The 23,213-nt window shown below is 49.5% G+C and overlaps 1 protein-coding gene across 3 annotated transcripts in view; it reads right to left on the bottom strand.

Annotated features, from left to right (window-relative positions):
* Nucleotides 1-23,213, bottom strand: part of LOC138782959 (1-phosphatidylinositol 4,5-bisphosphate phosphodiesterase gamma-1-like) — a 68,114-nt gene that overhangs the window by 16,208 nt on the left and 28,693 nt on the right. For all 3 annotated transcript variants that reach the window (XM_069956996.1, XM_069956995.1, XM_069956997.1), the window contains 13 exons: nt 21,163-21,197; nt 17,573-17,645; nt 17,266-17,367; nt 16,972-17,090; nt 12,822-12,907; nt 10,202-10,322; nt 9,956-10,124; nt 9,659-9,778; nt 9,373-9,480; nt 7,209-7,396; nt 5,731-5,931; nt 2,814-2,933; nt 609-792 (listed from right to left, as the gene is read on the bottom strand). In XM_069956996.1, the coding sequence (XP_069813097.1) occupies nt 609-792; nt 2,814-2,933; nt 5,731-5,931; nt 7,209-7,396; nt 9,373-9,480; nt 9,659-9,778; nt 9,956-10,124; nt 10,202-10,322; nt 12,822-12,907; nt 16,972-17,090; nt 17,266-17,367; nt 17,573-17,645; nt 21,163-21,197 (1,626 nt within the window). The remainder of the gene's footprint in view (nt 1-608; nt 793-2,813; nt 2,934-5,730; nt 5,932-7,208; nt 7,397-9,372; nt 9,481-9,658; nt 9,779-9,955; nt 10,125-10,201; nt 10,323-12,821; nt 12,908-16,971; nt 17,091-17,265; nt 17,368-17,572; nt 17,646-21,162; nt 21,198-23,213) is intronic.

Genomic DNA, 23,213 nt, shown 5'->3' on the forward strand with positions numbered 1-23,213 from the left:
ACTGACCAATACTGGAACACTGACCAATACCTAGACAAATACCAGGACACTGACCAATACTGGACAAATACCAGGACACTGACCAATACTGGACTGCTGACCAATATCGGGACACTGACTAATACCGGGTCACTGACCAATACTGGAACACTGACCAATACCTGACCAATACCGGAACACTGACCAATACCGGACTGCTGACCAATACCGGAACACTGACCAATACCGGAACACTGACCAATACCGGACTGCTGACCAATACCGGAACACTGACCAATACCGGGACACTGACCAATACCGGGACACTGACCAATACTGGACTGCTGACCAATACCGGAACACTGACCAATACCGGAACACTGACCAATATTGGGACACTGACCAATACCGGGACACTGACCAATACCGGGACACTGACCAATACCGGAACACTGACCAATACCGGAACACTGACCAATACCGGAACACTGACCAATACCGGGACACTGACCAATACCGGGACACTGACCAATACCGGGACACTGACCAATACCGGGACACTGACCAATACCGGAACACTGACCAATACCGGGTAACTACCTACATCAGCAGGCAGGCGCAACACTCACCGCTGTTCCCATCTTTTCCAGCGCATCCTCATTTATGGGGTAGCGCAGCTTCATCTTGCGGTATAGCGGGTGCTTCTCGTAGTAACTGACCAGGTCTACCAGACTCTCGAATTCTGCGGAGCTCCCGAGCATGAAGAGGCGCCCCTCCTGCTGGATGCGGCAGTGCTTGATCTTCCCTTCAGCTCTGACAGAGAATAAGAAGAGACTCAGAATCTACAGCTGCGGGTGCCAGGAGGGCTGGGGGGCACACATGCTGCTCTGGGACTGGGGGGCACACACGCTGCTCTGGGACTGGGGGGCATACATGCTGCTCTGGGACTGGGGGGCACACATGCTGCTCTGGGGCTGGGGGGCACACATGCTGCTCTGGGACTGGGGGGCACACATGCTGCTCTGGGACTGGGGGGCACACACGCTGCTCTGGGACTGGGGGGCATACATGCTGCTCTGGGACTGGGGGGCACACATGCTGCTCTGGGACTGGGGGGCATACATGCTGCTCTGGGACGGGGGGGCACACATGCTGCTCTGGGACTGGGGGGCATACATGCTGCTCTGGGACTGGGGGGCATACATGCTGCTCTGGGACTGGGGGGCATACATGCTGCTCTGGGACGGGGGGGGGGCACACATGCTGCTCTGGGACTGGGGGGCATACATGCTGCTCCGGGACGGGGGGGGCACACATGCTGCTCTGGGACTGGGGGGCAGACATGCTGCTCTGGGACTGGGGGGCATACATGCTGCTCTGGGACTGGGGGGCACACATGCTGCTCTGGGACTGGGGGGCACACATGCTGCTCTGGGACTGGGGGGCACACATGCTGCTCTGGGACTGGGGGCACACATGCTGCTCTGGGACTGGGGGCACACATGCTGCTCTGGGACGGGGGGGGCACACATGCTGCTCTGGGACGGGGGGGGCACACATGCTGCTCTGGGACTGGGGGGCACACATGCTGCTCTGGGACTGGGGGGCACACATGCTGCTCTGGGACTGGGGGGCACACATGCTGCTCTGGGACTGGGGGCACACATGCTGCTCTGGGACGGGGGGGGCACACATGCTGCTCTGGGACGGGGGGGGCACACATGCTGCTCTGGGACGGGGGGGGCACACATGCTGCTCTGGGACGGGGGGGGGGCACACATGCTGCTCTGGGACGGGGGGGGGGGGCACACATGCTGCTCTGGGACGGGGGGGGGGCACACATGCTGCTCTGGGGCTGGGGGGCACACACGCTGCTCCGGGGCTGGGGGGCACACACGCTGCTCCGGGGCTGGGGGGCACACACGTTGCTTCGGGGCTGGGGGGCACACACGCTGCTCTGGGACTGGGGGGCACACATGCTGCTCTGGGACTGGGGGGCACACATGCTGCTCTGGGACTGGGGGGCAGACATGCTGCTCTGGGGCTGGGGGGCACACATGCTGCTCTGGGGCTGGGGGGCACACATGCTGCTCTGGGACTGGGGGGCAGACATGCTGCTCTGGGGCTGGGGGGCACACATGCTGCTCCGGGGCTGGGGGGCACACATGCTGCGCTGGGGCTGGGGGGCACACCTGCTGCTCTGGGGCTGGGGGGCACACATGCTGCTCTGGGGCTGGGGGGCAGACATGCTGCTCTGGGGCTGGGGGGCACACATGCTGCTCCGGGGCTGGGGGGCACACATGCTGCTCTGGGACTGGGGGGCAGACATGCTGCTCTGGGGCTGGGGGGCACACATGCTGCTCCGGGGCTGGGGGGCACACATGCTGCTCTGGGGCTGGGGGGCACACCTGCTGCTCTGGGGCTGGGGGGCACACATGCTGCTCTGGGGCTGGGGGGCACACCTGCTGCTCTGGGGCTGGGGGGCACACATGCTGCTCTGGGGCTGGGGGGCACACATGCTGCTCCGGGGCTGGGGGGCACACATGCTGCTCTGGGGGTTGGGGGGCACATATGCTGCTCCGGGGCTGGGGGGCACATATGCTGCTCCGGGGCTGGGGGGCACACCTGCTGCCCTGGGTCTGGGGGGCACACACATGCTTCTCCGGGGGCTGGGGGGCCAGGGGGTGCCCCAGAAAAAAAACATTAATGGGGGCTGTGACCTCCACCTTCTCAGGAGCCAATACCAGAGCCAGGTGATGGTCACTGATACCCAGACCTGTAAATATACCAAGGGGCAGCAGAGACAGACACAGCGACCTGTGCCCCCCGCTCACCTGAAGGAGATGGCGTAGGAATTTGCTTCACTTCGCTTCCGCACCAGAAAGGCGCCATCTCTGGGCACTCTCATCAACATGTGCTCCGCCTGGAGACGGGTGAGGCTGGCGTGGTACCATCTGTGAAGAAAAAAGGCTTAGATACAGCAGCTCAGCAGACAGTATCACACATGATGGGATTGGATACACAGTTAAGCAGATGATATCACGCATGATGGGATTAGATACACAGCTCCGAGATACAGCCGTACCTTAGGGTTTTGTCACGTGCCAGTGCCAGGTGGGCACACAGGTGTGATGGCACGCCTGCTTTTAGTTGATAAGGCCTGGTGTAGCCTTTTTCCCTGTGGTTGGTGTCCTGCCGGTGTATTGACCTTTGCTCACTGGCGGAACTACCGCCGTAGCGGCTGCTACGGGGGCCCGCCGCATCAGGGGGCCCGTGACACGGGCCCCTGGAGCTTACATATCCTGCAGCACCCGGCGGCTGAGCATGCCTCCCGGGTGCTGTAGCCAGGGGCCGGTCCCGTGCTCCTCCTGACCCGGAGACTCCTTTCCCCAACCATAGGGAAAAGGAGTCACTGGGCCAGGAGGAGCACGGGACCGGTCCACAGCGCTCCTGTCACCCCCCGTCTGATGCGCGGCTGCCGTCTGATGCCGCGTCCTAGCCCCGGCAGCGCGCGTATCATAGAGTTCTGTGCGGGCTTCTGCTGCGGCCGCGACTTCCGGCACACGTCTCTGTGCCGGAAGTCGCGGCCACAGGCCCACACAGAACTCTATGATACGCGCGCTGCCGGGGCTAGGACGCGGCATCAGACGGCAGCCGCGCATCAGACGGGGTGACAGGAAAAAGGCTCGACGGGGGAGCGTGTTGTTAGGTGAGTTTTTTTCTTTTTTTTAAACTTGCTTTCCTCGGATGGGGGGGTGGGAGAAGGGAGAAGGGGGCATCTATAAGGAAGGGGGCGGAGAAGAGAAGGGGCCATCTATAAGGAAGGGGGGAGGGGGACATCTATAAGGAAGGGGGGGGGGGAGAGGGGGGCATCTATAAGGGAGGGGGGGAGAGAGGGACCATCTATAAGGAAGGGGGGGGAGAAGGGGGCATCTATAAGGAATGGGGGGAGAAGAGAAGGGGGCATCTAGAAGAGAAGGGGGCATCTATAAGGAAGGGGGGGAGGGGGACATCTATAAGGAAGGGGGGAGAGGGGGGCATCTATAAGGAAGGGGGGGGAGAGGGGGGCATCTATAAGGGAGGGGGGGGAGAGGGGGGCATCTATAAGGGAGGGGGGAGAGAGGGACCATCTATAAGGGAGGGGGGGGGGGGAGGGGGACATCTATAAGGCGGGGGGGGCCATAGGGGGAGAGCAGGCCATCTATAAGGGGAGAACATAGGGGGAGAGGGGGATATAAACGTACAACATTGGGGGAGAGGGGAACATCTATAAGGGGACAATAAAGGGGGCCATCTATAAGGGGACAATATAGGGGAAGAGGGGGCCATCTATAGGGGGGGCAACATAGGGGACCATCTATAAGGGGACAACATGGGGGGGCATCTATAAGGGGGACAGCGGGGGGGGGGGCAACATAAGGAAGCTATCTATAAGGAGGGGCGACAGAGAGGAGGGCCATATACTAAAATAGGATCACATAGAGTCAGCCTACCCACTAAATGTGGGTGTAAAGGGGCCAATGCAGATGTGCAGTGTGTAGAGAGATGAGGATGGTGACAGAGTGAGGAGACTAATATGTTTGTCTGGCAGATTCTGTGGATTCGTGGCTCGGAGAACTTCTCATAACGGCCCAGGGCAGATGGAAAAGAAAATGAAAAGGGAAGAACTCCGATCAGAGAAGATGTCTCCTGTAAGTCACCTGATGTAACTGCACTGTAATGTATATGGTGTACAGAACCTGTGTAGAGCTGAGTGTGTTGATGGCATAGTGGTCGATCGAGAGGGGGTGGGGCGGGGGGCCCCAATCAAAAGTTTGCTATGGGGCCCAGCCATTTCTAGTTACGTCCCTGCCTTTGCTTTAGTATTCACACCACCTTATGCCCACCCTTAGCCTTGGCCAAACCATACTAATGGGTGACACAGGTCAACAGGTGACACAGGTCCCAGGCCTTGTTACCTGGGATGAGCAGAATGCTGAGGGTTCCCTGCTTACACCTGCGCTGCAAGATGGAATTCATAGGCTTACTGCAACTTTGCTCTGTCCGGATCAGTTCCTGGCTCTGTGGCTCTATAGTGGATACTGTCCTGCACTGTGACTTATCCTTGTCCATGGCGTGGGTTGAGGTTATCTGTGGGCTGGTCCTCTCCTAAGAGGCTTAACACTGCATAGTGCTTTGTGTGGATACTTGAGAGAAAATAAGTGACAGTGCGCAGTCTAGCATCCTACCTATGCGGGGCACTGGCTAAGACTGACTTAAACTGTGGGGATCTGGCAGAGGGCCAGGGCCCAAACGAGACTGCTGTGGAGAGCTATCTAGTTTGCGTCCTTCCTCTACACTGTCCAGAACGGAAAGCTCTTGCTCCTTCCCCACCCAAGGGACTTACTTCCTCTCCAGCATGTATAGTACGCTGTGATTGGGTGAAAAGAGTGCAATAGAAGAATAGAGAGAAGAGGTGATAGGAGAGAAGAAAGCAGAAATCCTACGGGTTCACAGATTCTGTTACACATAAACACAATAACCCTTTGCAATCCTTCAGCTGTGCAGCTTCCATACATCAATACATAATACAGCGACATCTAGTGGTTAAACCTTAATAATACCTTTACTTATACTAAGACTAGGGACAAAAAGTACAGACTTTTGCGAAGGGTGTGAAAAATAGTTACACCCCTAGTGGGACACCACGGTATCACACATGATGGGATTAGATACACAGCTCAGCAGACGGACATGGCGGGCAGTACTTACTCTTTGCTCTCGTGGGCATTGGGCTGGGGCACCGGATCCGACAGCCGCATTTCGAACTCATTGCAGCGCAGCGGCACCTCGCGGTAATGGAAAATCAGGCCGTACAGACTGTCAAACACCAAGTTGTCGGTCAGGTAGAATTTGGTGGTGCCTGCCTCTTGCCTGGAGTGGATGCGGCAGTGCTGGACACGGCTGGAACGCCTGGTGGGGGTGACGGGGGTGAGAGACCGGGACAAAAACATAGGGAATCTATGGACCAACCTGACATAAGGGGTCAGATATCTACCCCCCCCACACACAAATATCTACACCCCCCCCCCCCCCGAAAGTCTACCCCACCCCCCAACACATCTACCATATCCTCCCACAAATATCTACCCCATTCCCCCGCACATCTACCCCCCCACAAATATCTACCCCATTCCCCCGCACATCTACCCCCCCACAAATATCTACCCCATTCCACCACACATCTACCCCATTTCCCCGCACATCGACCCCCCCCCCCACAAATATCTACCCCATCCCCCAAAAAAATCTACCCCACCCCCTCACATATCTACCCCACCCCCCATACATCTTACATATCCCCCACACAAATATCTACCCCACCCCCCACACATCTACCCCATATCCCCCACAAATATCTACCCCACCCCCCACACATCTACCCCATATCCCCCACAAATATCTACCCCACCCCCCACACATCTACCCCATATCCCCCACAAATATCTACCCCACCCCCCACACATCTACCCCATATCCCCCACAAATATCTACCCCATCCCCCACACATCTACCCCATTCTCTTACATATATACCCCATCCCCCCACACATCTACCCCACCCCCTCACATATCTACCCCATCCCCCAACACATCTACCCCATTCTCTTACATATATACCCCATCCCCCCACACATCTACCCCATTCCCTCACATATCTACCCCATCCCCCCACACATCTACCCCATTCCCACAAATATCTACCCCATCCCCCCACACATCTACCCCATTGTCTTACATATATACCCCATCCCCCCACACATCTACCCCACCCCCTCACATATCTACCCCATCCCCCACACATTTACCCCACTCCCTTACATAGATACCCCATCCCCCCTCACATATCTACCCTATCCCCCTAACATATCTACCCCATCCCCCTAACATATCTACCCCATCCCCCTCACACATCTACCCCATCCCCATCACATATCTACCCCACCCCCCTCACATATCTACCTCATCCACCCACACATCTACCCCACCCCCTTACATATATACCCCATCCCCCTCACATATCTACCCCATCCACCCACACATCTACCCCATCCCCTTACATTTATACCCCATCCCCCCACACATCTACCCCATCCCCCTCACATAGCTCACCGCCACCACCACCACCTTCCCTCATTATATCTATGACCCCCAGTGTCTGCTGATGGTCTGTATGGTGGGAGGTCTCACCAGAATGACAGGGTGTAGTCCCCCACAAAGGTCTCGCTCTCCCGTACTAGGAATGTTCCGTCCTTCCCTCCGGTCTCGGTGCAGTACTCATGTAGCAGCTTCTCAGCAATATGGCGTCCATCACGCCCGCCGCCCAACTTCCCGTGGAACCATTTCTCACTGAAGTGCAGCTCGTTGTTATTCATTTCCTGAAAATAATGACGATTATTACCGATCCATCCTGTAACGCCAGAGCAGAGGTGCCATGTGGGGGCGCCATCACCTGAGAGCAGAGGTGCCATGTGGGGGCGCCATCACCTGAGAGCAGAGGTGCCATGTGGGGGCGCCATCACCTGAGAGTAGAGGTGCCATGTGGGGGCGCCATCACCTGAGAGCAGAGGTGCCATGTGGGGGCGCCATCACCTGAGAGCAGAGGTGTCATGTGGGGGCGCCATCACCTGAGAGCAGAGGTGTCATGTGGGGGCACCATCACCTGAGAGCAAAGGTGTCATGTGGGGGCACCATCACCTGAGAGCAGAGGTGTCATGTGGGGACGCCATCACCTGAGAGTAGAGGTGCCATGTGGGGGCACCATCACCTGAGAGTAGAGGTGCCATGTGGGGGCGCCATCACCTGAGAGCAGAGGTGTCATGTGGGGGCGCCATCACCTGAGAGCAGAGGTGCCATGTGGGGGCGCCATCACCTGAGAGCAGAGGTGCCATGTGGGGCCGCCATCACCTGAGAGTAGAGGTGCCATGTGGGGGCGCCATCACCTGAGAGTAGAGGTGCCATGTGGGGGCGCCATCACCTGAGAGCAGAGGTGCCATGTGGGGGCGCCATCACCTGAGAGCAGAGGTGTCATGTGGGAGCGCCATCACCTGAGAGCAGAGGTGCCATGTGGGGGTGCCATCACCTGAGAGTAGAGGTGCCATGTGGGGGAGCTATGACCCATCACCTAAACTAATACAGGCCCCAGACCAGACCCCTAAACTAATACAGACCCCAGACCGGACCCCTAAACTAATACAGACCCCAGACCAGACCCCTATACAAATACAGATCCCAGACGAGACCCCTAAACTAATACAGACCCCAGACCAGACCCCTAAACTAATACAGACCCCAGACCAGACTCCTAAACTAATACAGACCCCAGACCAAACCCCTAAACTAATACAGACCCCAGACCAAACCCCTAAACTAATACAGAGCCCAGACCAGACCCCTAAACTAATACAGACCCCAGACCAGACCCCTAAACTAATACAGACCCCAGAACAGACCCCTAAACTAATACAGACCCCAGACCGGACCCCTAAACTAATACAGACCCCAGACCAGACCCCTAAACTAATACAGACCCCAGACCGGACCCCTAAACTAATACAGACCCCAGACCGGACCCCTAAACTAATACAGAACCCAGACCCCTAAACTAATACAGACCCCAGAACAGACCCCTAAACTAATACAGACCCCAGACCGGACCCCTAAACTAATACAGACTCCAGACCGGACCCCTAAACTAATACAGACCCCAGACCAGACCAGACTCCTAAACTAATACAGACGCCAGACCAGACCCCTAAACTAATACAGACGCCAGACCAGACCCCTAAACTAATACAGACCCCAGACCCCTAAACTAATACAGACCCCAGACCAGACTCGTAAACTAATACAGACCCCAGACCAAACCCCTAAACTAATAGAGACGCCAGACCAGACCCCTAAACTAATACAGAGCCCAGACCAGACCCCTAAACTAATACAGACCCCAGACCAGACCCCTAAACTAATACAGACCCCAGAACAGACCCCTAAACTAATACAGACCCCAGACCGGACCCCTAAACTAATACAGACTCCAGACCGGACCCCTAAACTAATACAGACCCCAGACCAGACCAGACTCCTAAACTAATACAGACGCCAGACCAGACCCCTAAACTAATACAGACGCCAGACCAGACCCCTAAACTAATACAGAGCCCAGACCCCTAAACTAATACAGACCCCAGACCAGACCCCTAACTAATACAGAGCCCAGACCAGACCCCTAAACCTGTGTGAGCACAACTCCTTAAAGGGGTTCTCCAGGCTTAGCTCAACATGGCCGCTTTTCACCAGAGCGAGCACTACTCATCTCACTCCCATTGAAATGAATGGAAATTTGGGAACTCACCTCTTTTGGCTCAGACTCCTCCTCGTCCTCGTTGGACTGGTACCGCGACGTCTCCTCCGAGTAATAGATCTTGTTACTTGTGAGAACAAAGTAATGTGGACTCCAGGTCTGTGGATGGGAAACAGTTATAGAAAGTTATGGGGGAGAAGTGTGGGCTGGTGCTTCCCTGGCTCCTCAGGGTTCTGTATAAGCTGGGTGACAACCAATATGTCATCTAGCTTGAGAGCCCTCAATAAGATGTGATAGAAGAGGAGGGCTCTGGTGGTCTTCCCACCAGGGCACATACATGATCTATGGGGTCCTCCAGGTACAGGATGCCGTTCTTGATGGAGTTGCTGATGTCGTTCTCGGAGTAGCTGGCCGTGGACACCTCCTCATACAGGTTTCCTTCCACCAGCTTCTTGTGCTACAGAGAAGGATAAGGAGATGAGGCGTCAGCAGTGACTAGCTCTTGTGATATATCAGCTAAGGAAAGAATCAACAGCATGGAGTCCCTGTCAGGGGGCCTGGCCTCCCGGCCAGGCCATGGAGTACACCTTCAGCAGGAACAAACATGTCCCCCGAGGCTCCGCCCACACCTCACCTTTATCATAATCTTCTTCTTCAGCTGGTTAGGAGACGGCAGCTCGTCTGCGTTGATGTCCACCGGCTTGGTAAGCAGCATGTCCCCAAAGACCTTCTTGAAGTAGTAGGCCATGTTCCTCTGCTGCATGACGCTGCAATGGTCCTCTATAGACAGGATGACCGGATACCTGCGGACAAGAACCACACTCAGTGAGCGGCTGTAGAGAGACCGTGATGGTAATTGTGACAATCACATGATCCATACTCTGATGTCACAAAGGCGTTCTCCTTGATGGTGTGCAGCACGTCCAGGAACTTGATCTTGGAGGTCAGGGTGTGCCCGTGGTAGATGATCGGCAGGTCGTCCGGGCCATCCCAGCAATCCACTGGTTAATCCAGAACAAGAAACATAAGGGAGGGTTAAAAATATACAATTACTGGCAGCTGGAAAGAGTGTCTCCCCCCCTGGAGGACCCGACACGTCTGCACGTGACATGGACACACAGTGATCTCAATGAGACTGGTGTCATACTTCATTTCCCCTGCGGTGGCGCTGCAGGTTATCCTATCAGCTATGAGATGATGGTTGGAGAATAAAGAGGATTGTACAAAGCGGAGAATGAGCGGCCCATAGAATATAATGGGTGGAGTGAGGCCATTACCATGACACAGAGAGGGAGCAGAAGCCGACGTCTGGTCTAATAATAATAATAATGGTATCTATAACAGCTGCTGAATATTATATACAGGGACTGACCGGTGATACACAATAATACAATCTACACTATATACACATACATCATTACACACACATCATACTGCACATATAAATACACAGACAGTACACACACACACATTTATAGTAACATATGTATAATGCATATAATGATACATACACATATACATGTCTCAGGTTCACATGGCCGCCTGGTCTGAATTATTTTTTTAGTTCCTCACAATTAGGATCTCTGCTTGCTGTCAGTAAATGGAAATATTCTTCTCTATATCTATCATTTTGTTACAATGTATCAGTTCAGGCAGCATAGATCCCTGCAATTTGTTACAATGTACCAGTGCAGACGGCGTATATCCCTGCAGTCCTGCTCGTAACAGCTGCAGCTTGTTACAATGTACTGGTGCAGACAGCGTATATGTCCCTGCAGTTTGTTACAATGTACTGGTGCAGACAGCGTATATGTCCCTGCAGTCCTGCTCGCACAGCTGCAGATTGTTACAATGTATTAGTGCAGACAGCATATATACCTGCAGTTTGTTACAATGTACCGGTGCAGACAGCGCATATCCCTGCAGTTTGTTACAATGTACCGGTGCAGACAGCGCATATCCCTGCAGTTTGTTACAATGTACCGGTGCAGACAGCGCATATCCCTGCAGTTTGTTACAATGTACAGGTGCAGACAGCGCATATCCCTGCAGTTTGTTACAATGTACTGGTGCAGACAGCGCATATCCCTGCAGTTTGTTACAATGTACTGGTGCAGACAGCGCATATCCCTGCAGTTTGTTACAATGTACTGGTGCAGACAGCGCATATCCCTGCAGTTTGTTACAATGTACCAGTGCAGGTAGGAGTGATACAGGTGCTGCTGCTGGTAAGAGAGTAATGTCTGCACCGATACACTGTAACAAAGTGGGGAAATCCTCGGTATAAGATCCGCTGTCACACTGTAACAGATCCCATGATTCTGGGTGTTTGACCTCCGTGACCTCCAATCCTCCACAGTCCCCTACACTAACAAGCACTAGAATCTCCCATACTCCTCCTCTACGATTGCAGCAGGTGAGGTGCGGTTTTTCATGTGTCGGTGACAACTTTTACAGTGAATTGAGAATTGTAATGGAATCCCCTGACGTGCGGCTTCACACAGAGCTTCTATATATCCCATAAAAATATTGTGACTTTTCTCTGCTTTGGTTGCTATTGGTAACAATGGCAGCTTTATATAGGGTAAAAAATACAGCCTCAAAAGTGTCAATAAAGTTGGTTGAAGTGTTCAAACAAAAAAAGCAGTTGTCTGTAGCAACCATTCTGATTTCAGCTTAAAGTGACCCTGTCCCCCCCTTTGTGCATTCTGACATCTCTACACAGGGGTAAATTTCATATCATAGGTCATGGTGCTTGTTCAAGTAAAAAGTGTCCTTTTATCAACTGCAGATTGTATTAAGTGGGCGTGGCCTCGCCCCCTGGACGCCCATTGGTTGGCTGACATAAAGGGGGTGGGGTCTGCACCTTTCGGCCAGCCTGTTCCAATGGCCGACGAGGGGGTGGGGCCAACTGTGGTGTTGTGGGCGGGGCTAAGTGGTGCTAATGCCGCGAGGCCCCACCCACTTAACACAATCTGCAGTTGATAAAAGATGACTTTTTACTTGAACAAGCACCATGACGTATGATAGAAAATAAGGTATGAAAAACGCTAAATTTACCCTTTACACCTGTGTAGAGATGTCAGAATGCAAAAAGGAGGTGACAGTGTCACTTTAAATATAGTAAGAAACAGCAAAGTGATTGGTTGCTATGGGCATCCATTACCTCACACTACACAAGTATGACACCTCCCATAGCAACGGTCACCTAGACCAACCCTCAGGGGAAGATATATGATTCCAAAGACAAAACAATCAAACTTTATTAACACCGTCCTGTGCAGACACTCTGGTTATAAAGTGTGTGGTGAGATTTATCAGACCTCGTGCAGGGGGGGGGGCGGCAGGGCAGTTACCATGGCAACCAATCAGTTCGCAACTTTCATAAAAAGACATCTGAAAAGTGAAAGCTGGAATCTGATTGGTTGCTAACTGGTTGGTTGGTACCTGCCCTGCCGCTCCCCTCTGTTATTGTGTTATCACCTGGTTACGACACTTACGCTCAATGCAGCGGCAGCCCATGCGGAGGCAGCGGGCATACGCCTCTAATGAGGACTCACTCGAGAACTGATCTCCAGTCAGATACCTGCAAGAGAATAAAGAAAAGGAAACCTCAATCTATCTATCTATCTATCTATCTATCCATCTATCTTCTATCTCCTATCTATCTATCTATCTATCTATTATCTATCTATCTATCTCCTATCTATCTATCTATCTATCTCCTATCTATCTCCTATCTATCTCCTATCTATCTCCTATCTATCTCCTATCTATCTATCTATCTCCTATCTATCTCCTATCTCCTATCTATCTCCTATCTATCTATCTTCTATCTATCTATCTATCTATCTATCTATCTATCTATCTATCTATCTATCTATCTCCTATCTATCTATCTATCTATCTATCTATCTATCTATCTCCTATCTATCTATCTATCTATCTATCTATCTCCTATCTATCTATCTATCTATCTCCTATCTATCTATCTCCTATCTATCTCCTATCTATCTCCTATCTTTCTATCTTTCTATCTATCTATCTATCATCTATCTATCTATTATCTATCTATCTATCTATCTATCTATCTATCTATCTATCTATCTATCTATCTCCTATCTATCTATCTATCTCCTATCTATCTATCTATCTCCTATCTATCTATCTCCTATCTATCTATCTCCTATCTATCTATCTCCTATCTATCTATCTATCTATCTATCTATCTATCTATCATCTATCTCCTATCTATCTATCTATCTATCTATCTATCTATCTATCTATCTATCTATCCAAAGCAAAATACTGCAGCACTCCAGTTTTCGGTGAAACAAAGTTAAAGTGGTTTATTCAATCCATAAAGCAGGCAATGCGACGTTTCAGTGTCACCATTGAGACTTTTTTCAAGCATGTGAACATATTGCAACACACAGGTGTATTTATATCAATCCAAATCAAATACAATTACAAATCAATTACAGTGAAAAAGTCGTGTACATTATTCATAAAAACATTCCAGTGTTCAGGTTAGATACATTCAATATCTAACTAGTGTTAAGACATGAAAAATGATCATTCAAAGATCGTGTAGAGCTGATATATACAAGTATTAAAATAATGAGGTTAAATTACTAATCCAGAGCAGCTGGGTATTACTCACTAGGCGTCATCAGTACGTTCATGAAAGCAACTGTTAAACATGACTGCCGGCCAGAGACCATGGTGAAGGTGATCAGCAGTGGAACGCACGCCGATTTGGACCGCATCCCCTCGTGGAACGCACTAGGGCATGCGCAGTGGTACTGCTCCTGGAACGCATAGCGTCTCAATTGCAGAGCGATCAAAGTGCACGCCCATTGATGATGCGGACCAATCTAGGTGGTGCATAGGCCCGGCGCGTGTAACATAGGTGGAGCTTTATTCTAGTCGGTTCATAATACAAAGACACATCTTAGTGCAAATGTGAATATGTTTATATGTGTATATATGGGATCGCCTCCGCTAAAGCACACCAATTAGCATAGGGTACAGGAATCGGCTCCGGGACCAACAATTAGTATAAATAATGAGGTGTAAATATGTTCAAGTAACTCTTTGGGAGAAAAGCAAGGCGTAAACAGGTAAGTACATTAGGGGATCTTTTTCTTCTATACACGACAATATTTCGGCAAAATCTTGAACTCAACATTGAGACCTCTAGGTTTGAGGGTTTGCAGTTTGAAAATCCATGACAGTTCTCTCTTTTTTAACATAGAATGACGATCCCCTCCACCTCGCGGTGGGGGAACCTGATCAATTATCATTGCCCGAAGATCACTCTCTCTGTGATGTGTCTCAAAGAAGTGTTTTGATACAGGTAAGTCTAATTTGTTTTTTTTTATCGTATAACGATGTTGAGTGTATCTTGTTTTAAAGTCATACGTTGTTTCTCCCACGTACAGAAGGGAACACACTTTGTACACCCCAGAACGAGAGAATCATATAAGATCAAGAGTTTCTTAAACTGCAATTCAGATTGGGTAGTGTATGTATTGCTCTGCCCCTGCGATCTCCTATATGTGGGAGAAACAACGTATGACTTTAAAACAAGATTCACCCAACATCGTTATACAATAAGAAAAAACAAATTAGACTTACCTGTATCAAAACACTTCTTTGAGGCACATCACAGAGAGAGTGATCTTCGGGCTATGATAATTGATCAGGTTCCCCCACCGCGAGGTGGAGGGGATCGTCATTCTATGTTAAAAAAGAGAGAACTGTCATGGATTTTCAAACTGCAAACCCTCAAACCTAGAGGTCTCAATGTTGAGTTCAAGATTTTGCCGAAATATTGTCGTGTATAGATGAAAAAGATCCCCTAATGTACTTACCTGTTTACGCCTTGCTTTTCTCCCAAAGAGTTATTTGAACATATTTACACCTCATTATTTATACTAATTGTTGCATATTTTTCATTTCATTTCAGATAATTCAAGCTATCCTTCCAGAGCAAAGTTCGGGCATTCTCCAGGATTGATCATCAGATATTACCGTCTTTTGTACGTGTCAGTCTGTGAGAGGCCTTCATTACATGAATTTCACTATATATTACTATAGACAGTCGGTTCCTCTAACTTTTGAGACGCACCGCCCTATAGCCCCCATGGGGATCGGTGAGGAGTTCCCTCGGGACTTTGTTCTGGAGGAGCTCGTACACTGACTCAGTGAATTGGCTCCGGTCCCGGATCTGATTCCTGTACCCTATGCTAATTGGTGTGCTTTAGCGGAGGCGATCCCATATATTCACATATAGACATGTTCACATTTGCACTAAGATGCGTCTTTCTTCTGTATTATGAACCGACTAGAATAAAGCTCCACCTATGTTACACGCGCCGGGCCTATGCACCACCTAGATTGGTCCGCATCATTAATGGGCGTGCACTTTGGTCGCTCTGCAATTGAGACGCTATGCGTTCCAGGAGCAGTACCACTGCGCATGCCCTAGTGCGTTCCACGAGGGGATGCGGTCCAAATCGGCGTGCGTTCCACTGCTGATCACCTTCACCATGGTCTCTCGCCGGCAGTCATGTTTAACAGTTGCTTTCATGAACGTACTGATGACGCCTAGTGAGTAATACCCAGCTGCTCTGGATTAGTAATTTAACCTCATTATTTTAATACTTGTATATATCAGCTCTACACGATCTTTGAATGATCATTTTTCATGTCTTAACACTAGTTAGATATTGAATGTATCTAACCTGAACACTGGAATGTTTTTATGAATAATGTACACGACTTTTTCACTGTAATTGATTTGTAATTGTATTTGATTTGGATTGATATAAATACACCTGTGTGTTGCAATATGTTCACATGCTTGAAAAAAGTCTCAATGGTGACACTGAAACGTCGCATTGCCTGCTTTATGGATTGAATAAACCACTTTAACTTTGTTAAACTGGAAAACTGGAATGCTGCAGTATTTTGCTTTGGATATATACATACCGGCGGATCTCCAATTTACCGCTGGCACCCGTGCATCTACAAAGAGTGCTGCGTTATTTGCTACCTTGTATCTATCTATCTATACACACAGGGGCATAACTAAAAATGTCTGGGCCTTATAACATGATTGGGCCCCCCACCCCGGCTGACCACTAAACGGTCAGGTGTCAGGAGTTCTTGTAGTTAAAGGGACATTTGAAAAACCTGGGAGGCCAGCTCAGCCACCGGGTGCTGCAAACGATGACGGCTCAGGGGGCCCAGTGTATTGCAGGAGCAGGCCATGGGGCCCCCTGATGCGGCAGGTACCATAGAAATCACAACTGCAAGATTCAGCTCCTGTCTCACTTTTTTCTCATCCGCAGCTTCCACTAGGGGGAGCTCACTATCTATGTATACATACAGCTAATGCTAAGCTCAACAGCAAGTGCATTAATTTGCATAATAAGAACCTCCCCCGAGGAGCAATCACACAGATATGTCATAGAATAAACTGACGAGGGGGCAAACAACTAGGGCTCTTCTAAAATCCCCTCCTAATCCTAACCCTGATCCCAGAACGCTCTGATACACTGTAACGTGCCCTTCAGCTCTGTCAGTAGTACAGGGGAAGATCTTCACACCTATACATGCCTTACCCTATGTGATGAGTCTTACGTGTTATGTGAGGAGGAGATCCAGTACTGGGACAGGGGGTAATTCATCTGCTCCGGCACCACGCTGTCATACTTGGAATCCATAATTGAATTTTCTTTGGAGAACAGATACGTCAGGAACTGAGGGTGCAAAGACAGTATATGACCACCAGGTGGCACTAGACTAGTCAAACAAACAGTGTGTATAACCTAGTGCAACGCTATCTGCAGGACTGATCCCATCCAGACACCGAGGTCTGTTCTACTACGGTAACATATCACCCCATAGGGGGCGCCGCCCTTCATCCACACTCACCTCATCCAGCTGCAGCACCGGCTCCGACATCTCCACATCAGGGTCACGTAGGTAACCGCAGAGAAAGTCCCTGACTTTACCCAGGTCACCTGCCCAGGATTCCTGCAACAAGATTATAATAATCACAGGATATGTTAGGAGAGAGGTCAGAGGGGTCCTATAGCTGAGACCCCCCACCCACCATCCCACGTGGAATAGTGACCCCTGCCCGGTGTGAGTCTCACATACTACTGTTCCTATGGGATGATGAGTGGCCTCATCTATGACTCCACAGCACAGGATCAATCCCTTATTCTGCATTTCATACCTTCTGATCAAACTGAAGGAATCGCTGAAAGTCGTAAAGTGAGATCTGACACAATGAGGGGCGATCAACATTCCTGGGGGACAAAATGATATTGTAATTCTTACATACACTTTATATTTAGCACTAGAATGCTCTGCATGCCATAAAATGCCGAACGTGTATTGTGTACTGGTCAATAGAATGCTCTGTAGTATGTAAGTTACTAGAATGCTGTGTACTCTATACTTCTCACTAGAATACTCTGTGTACTCTATACTTACTAGAATGCTCTGTGTGCTCTATACTTTTCACTAGAATGCTGTGTACTCTATACTTCTCATTAGAATGCTGTGTGTACTCTATACTTCTCACTAGAATGCTGTGTGTGCTCTATACTTCTCACTAGAATGCTCGGTGTACTCTATACTTCTCACTAGAATGCTCTGTGTGCTCTATACTTCTCACTAGAATGCTGTGTACTCTATACTTCTCACTAGAATGCTCTGTGTGCTCTATACTTCTCACTAGAATGCTCTGTGTGCTCTATACTTCTCATTAGAATGCTGTGTGTGCTCTATACTTCTCACTAGAATGCTGTGTGTGCTCTATACTTCTCACTAGAATGCTCGGTGTACTCTATACTTCTCACTAGAATGCTCTGTGTGCTCTATACTTCTCACTAGAATGCTGTGTACTCTATACTTCTCACTAGAATGCTCTGTGTACTCTATACTTCTCACTAGAATGCTCTGTGTACTCTATACTTCTCACTAGAATGCTCGGTGTACTCTATACTTCTCACTAGAATGCTCTGTGTAGTCTATACTTACTAGAATGCTCTGTGTACTCTATACTTCTCACTAGAATGCTGTGTACTCTATACTTCTCACTAGAATGCTGTGTACTCTATACTTCTCACTAGAATGCTCTGTGTGCTCTATACTTCTCACTAGAATGCTCTGTGTACTCTATACTTCTCACTAGAATGCTCTGTGTACTCTATACTTCTCACTAGAATGCTCGGTGTACTCTATACTTCTCACTAGAATGCTCGGTGTACTCTATACTTCTCACTAGAATGCTCTGTGTCTATACTTCTCACTAGAATGCTCTGTGTACTCTATACTTCTCACTAGAATGCTCGGTGTACTCTATACTTCTCACTAGAATGCTCTGTGTGCTCTATACTTCTCACTAGAATGCTCTGTGTACTCTATACTTCTCACTAGAATGCTCTGTGTGCTCTATACTTCTCACTAGAATGCTCGGTGTACTCTATACTTCTCACTAGAATGCTGTGTGCTCTATACTTCTCTCTAGAATGCTCGGTGTACTCTATACTTCTCACTAGAATGCTCTGTGTACTCTATACTTCTCACTAGAATGCTCGGTGTACTCTATACTTCTCACTAGAATGCTGTGTGCTCTATACTTCTCTCTAGAATGCTCGGTGTACTCTATACTTCTCACTAGAATGCTGTGTGCTCTATACTTCTCACTAGAATGCTGGGTGTACTCTATACTTCTCACTAGAATGCTGTGTACTCTATACTTCTCACTAGAATCCTCTGTGTGCTCTATACTTCTCACTAGAATGCTGTGTGCTCTATACTTCTCACTTGAATGCTCTGTGTGCTCTATACTTCTCACTAGAATGCTACGTACTCTATACTTCTCACTAGAATGCTCGGTGTACTCTACACTTCTCACTAGAATGCTCGGTGTACTCTATACTTCTCACTAGAATGCTGTGTACTCTACACTTCTCACTAGAATGCTCTGTGTGCTCTATACTTCTCACTAGAATGCTGTGTGCTCTATACTTCTCTCTAGAATGCTCGGTGTACTCTATACTTCTCACTAGAATGCTGTGTGCTCTATACTTCTCACTAGAATGCTGGGTGTACTCTATACTTCTCACTAGAATGCTGTGTACTCTATACTTCTCACTAGAATCCTCTGTGTGCTCTATACTTCTCACTAGAATGCTGTGTGCTCTATACTTCTCACTTGAATGCTCTGTGTGCTCTATACTTCTCACTAGAATGCTACGTACTCTATACTTCTCACTAGAATGCTCGGTGTACTCTACACTTCTCACTAGAATGCTCGGTGTACTCTATACTTCTCACTAGAATGCTGTGTACTCTACACTTCTCACTAGAATGCTCTGTGTGCTCTATACTTCTCACTAGAATGCTGTGTGCTCTATACTTCTCACTAGAATGCTCGGTGTACTCTATACTTCTCACTAGAATGCTATGTACTCTATACTTCTCACTAGAATGCTGTGTACTCTACACTTCTCACTAGAATGCTCTGTGTGCTCTATACTTCTCACTAGAATGCTGTGTGCTCTATACTTCTCACTAGAATGCTCGGTGTACTCTATACTTCTCACTAGAATGCTGTGTACTCTATACTTCTCACTAGAATGCTGTGTACTCTACACTTCTCACTAGAATGCTCTGTGTGCTCTATACTTCTCACTAGAATGCTCTGTGTACTCTATACTTCTCACTAGAATGCTCTGTGTACTCTATACTTCTCACTAGAATGCTGTGTACTCTATACTTCTCACTAGAATGCTGTGTACTCTATACTTACTAGAATGCTCGGTGTACTCTATACTTCACTAGAATGCTCTGTGTACTCTATACTTACTAGAATGCTCGGTGTACTCTATACTTCTCACTAGAATGCTTTGTGTAGTCTATACTTACTAGAATGCTCGGTGTACTCTATACTTCTCACTAGAATGCTCTGTGTAGTCTATACTTACTAGAATGCTCTGTGTACTCTATACTTCTCACTAGAATGCTCTGTGTAGTCTATACTTACTAGAATGCTCTGTGTACTCTATACTTCTCACTAGAATGCTGTGTACTCTATACTTCTCACTAGAATGCTCTGTGTGCTCTATACTTCTCACTAGAATGCTCTGTGTACTCTATACTTCTCACTAGAATGCTGTGTACTCTATACTTCTCACTAGAATGCTCGGTGTACTCTATACTTCTCACTAGAATGCTGTGTACTCTATACTTCTCACTAGAATGCTCTGTGTGCTCTATACTTCTCACTAGAATACTGTGTGCTCTATACTTCTCACTAGAATGCTCTGTGTTTATAGTTCTCACTAGAATGCTGTGTACTCTATACTTCTAACTAGAATGCTCTGCGTACTCTATATTAGACCCATGCCCTGGGATTTCTATGGGCTGCCCCGGTTACCGTACAGTTTCTACATTGTAGCGGTTTCCGGCACTAACCAGCCTCCACCCCATCTCCCTGCTGCAAAATATGAGATGGACAACTAAGCTCCGCCCCCAGAGGAAGGATTTATAAAGTGACGTCTGGACATGATGCATTGTGGGTAATGACTGCAATGAGGCAGGAGAAGCTCATCATCTTCAAGGCAGTAACACAGCCAGGTGACAGGAGGTCGGGCGTCTGACAGCATTGCTGGAGGCGCGAGGCATGACTGCGCCTCAGCCCTGCATTGTGGTGTGGATTGGTCACTGTGTATCAGGCTGCTCTCGCCTCCATAGTGCACAGATGTAGAGACGTCACAGTGTAATTACAGACGCAGTCGCTGATCTCTGACTCACCGCAACGGGAACGACAACTCCAGCTGCTCAATGATCTGGAATCAAAGAGGGAATAACCAGGAATTATAATCTATAAAATAAACAGCCATCAAATAGACTCCTCCTACCATCACAGACTCCTCCTACCATCACAGACTCCTCCTACCATCACAGACTCCTCCTACCATCACAGACTCCTCCCACCACACAGACTCCTCCCATCACATAGACTTCTCCCATCACATAGACTCCTACTTCCCACAAAAACTCTTCCTATCACACTGACTTCTCCCACAATACTCCTCCTGTCACACAGACTCCTCCAACCACAATACTCCTCCTGTCACACAGACTCCTCCAACCCCAATACTCCTCCTGTCACACAGACTCCTCCAACCCCAATACTCCTCCTGTCACACAGACTCCTCCAACCACAATACTCCTCCTGTCACACAGACTCCTCCAACCCCAATACTCCTCCTGTCACACAGACTCCTCCAACCACAATACTCCTCCTGTCACACAGTCTCCTCCAACCCCAATACTCCTCCTGTCACACAGACTCCTCCAACCCCAATACTCATCCTGTCACACAGACTCCTCCAACCCCAATACTCCTCCTGTCACACAGACTCCTCCAACCACAATACTCCTCCTGTCACACAGACTCCTCCAACCCCAATACTCCTCCTGTCACACAGACTCCTCCAACCCCAATACTCCTCCTGTCACACAGACTCCTCCAACCACAATACTCCTCCTGTCACACAGACTCCTCCAACCCCAATACTCCTCCTGTCACACAGACTCCTCCAACCCCAATACTCCTCCTGTCACACAGACTCCTCCAACCACAATACTCCTCCTGTCACACAGACTCCTCCAACCACAATACTGCTCCTGTCACACAGACTCCTCCAACCACAATACTCCTCCTGTCACACAGACTCCTCCAACCCCAATACTCCTCCAACCCCAATACTCCTCCTGTCACACAGACTCCTCCAACCACAATACTCCTCCTGTCACACAGACTCCTCCAACCACAATACTCCTCCTGTCACACAGACTCCTCCAACCCCAATACTCCTCCTGTCACACAGACTCCTCCAACCACAATACTCCTCCTGTCACACAGACTCCTCCAACCCCAATACTCCTCCTGTCACACAGACTCCTCCAACCCCAATACTCCTCCTGTCACACAGACTCCTCCAACCCCAATACTCCTCCTGTCACACAGACTCCTCCAACCACAATACTCCTCCTGTCACACAGACTCCTCCAACCCCAATACTCCTCCTGTCACACAGACTCCTCCAACCCCAATACTCCTCCTGTCACACAGACTCCTCCAACCCCAATACTCCTCCTGTCACACAGACTCCTCCAACCACAATACTCCTCCTGTCACACAGACTCCTCCAACCACAATACTCCTCCTGTCACACAGACTCCTCCAACCACAATACTCCTCCTGTCACACAGACTCCTCCAACCACAATACTCCTCCTGTCACACAGACTCCTCCAACCCCAATACTCCTCCTGTCACACAGACTCCTCCAACCCCAATACTCCTCCTGTCACACAGACTCCTCCAACCCCAATACTCCTCCTGTCACACAGACTCCTCCAACCACAATACTCCTCCTGTCACACAGGCCCCTCCCATTACACAGGCTCCTCCCATCACACAGGCTGCTTCTGTCACAGACTCCTCCCACCATACAGAGTATGAAAGCTTCGCTTGTGTGAGGATATTTCTGCCATGCTGAATGCACTCAGTCACGCACAGGAGACCTCACACTATCATACTGCTCTGACTTTCTACCATTTCTGAGGTTTCATGTGACCTCTAACCTGTAGTTTATAGCAGTAAGGCCCCTCCCACATGTCACAGATCTGCACTCACAGCTGGAACACTGTATTTCTGCACTTGTATCCGGTCTGGAGGGTCCTAAACCTGAGCTGTGCGTGGTATTGCAGCTCTGCTCCATTGAAATGAATGGGGAGACAAGCTGTAATACTGTACATAACCTGAGGACAGGGGTGGCGCTGTTTCTGGAAGAA

This window comes from Dendropsophus ebraccatus, chromosome 2 (genome assembly GCF_027789765.1).
Source record: "Dendropsophus ebraccatus isolate aDenEbr1 chromosome 2, aDenEbr1.pat, whole genome shotgun sequence".
In the NCBI taxonomy this organism is placed as follows: Eukaryota; Metazoa; Chordata; class Amphibia; order Anura; family Hylidae; genus Dendropsophus; species Dendropsophus ebraccatus.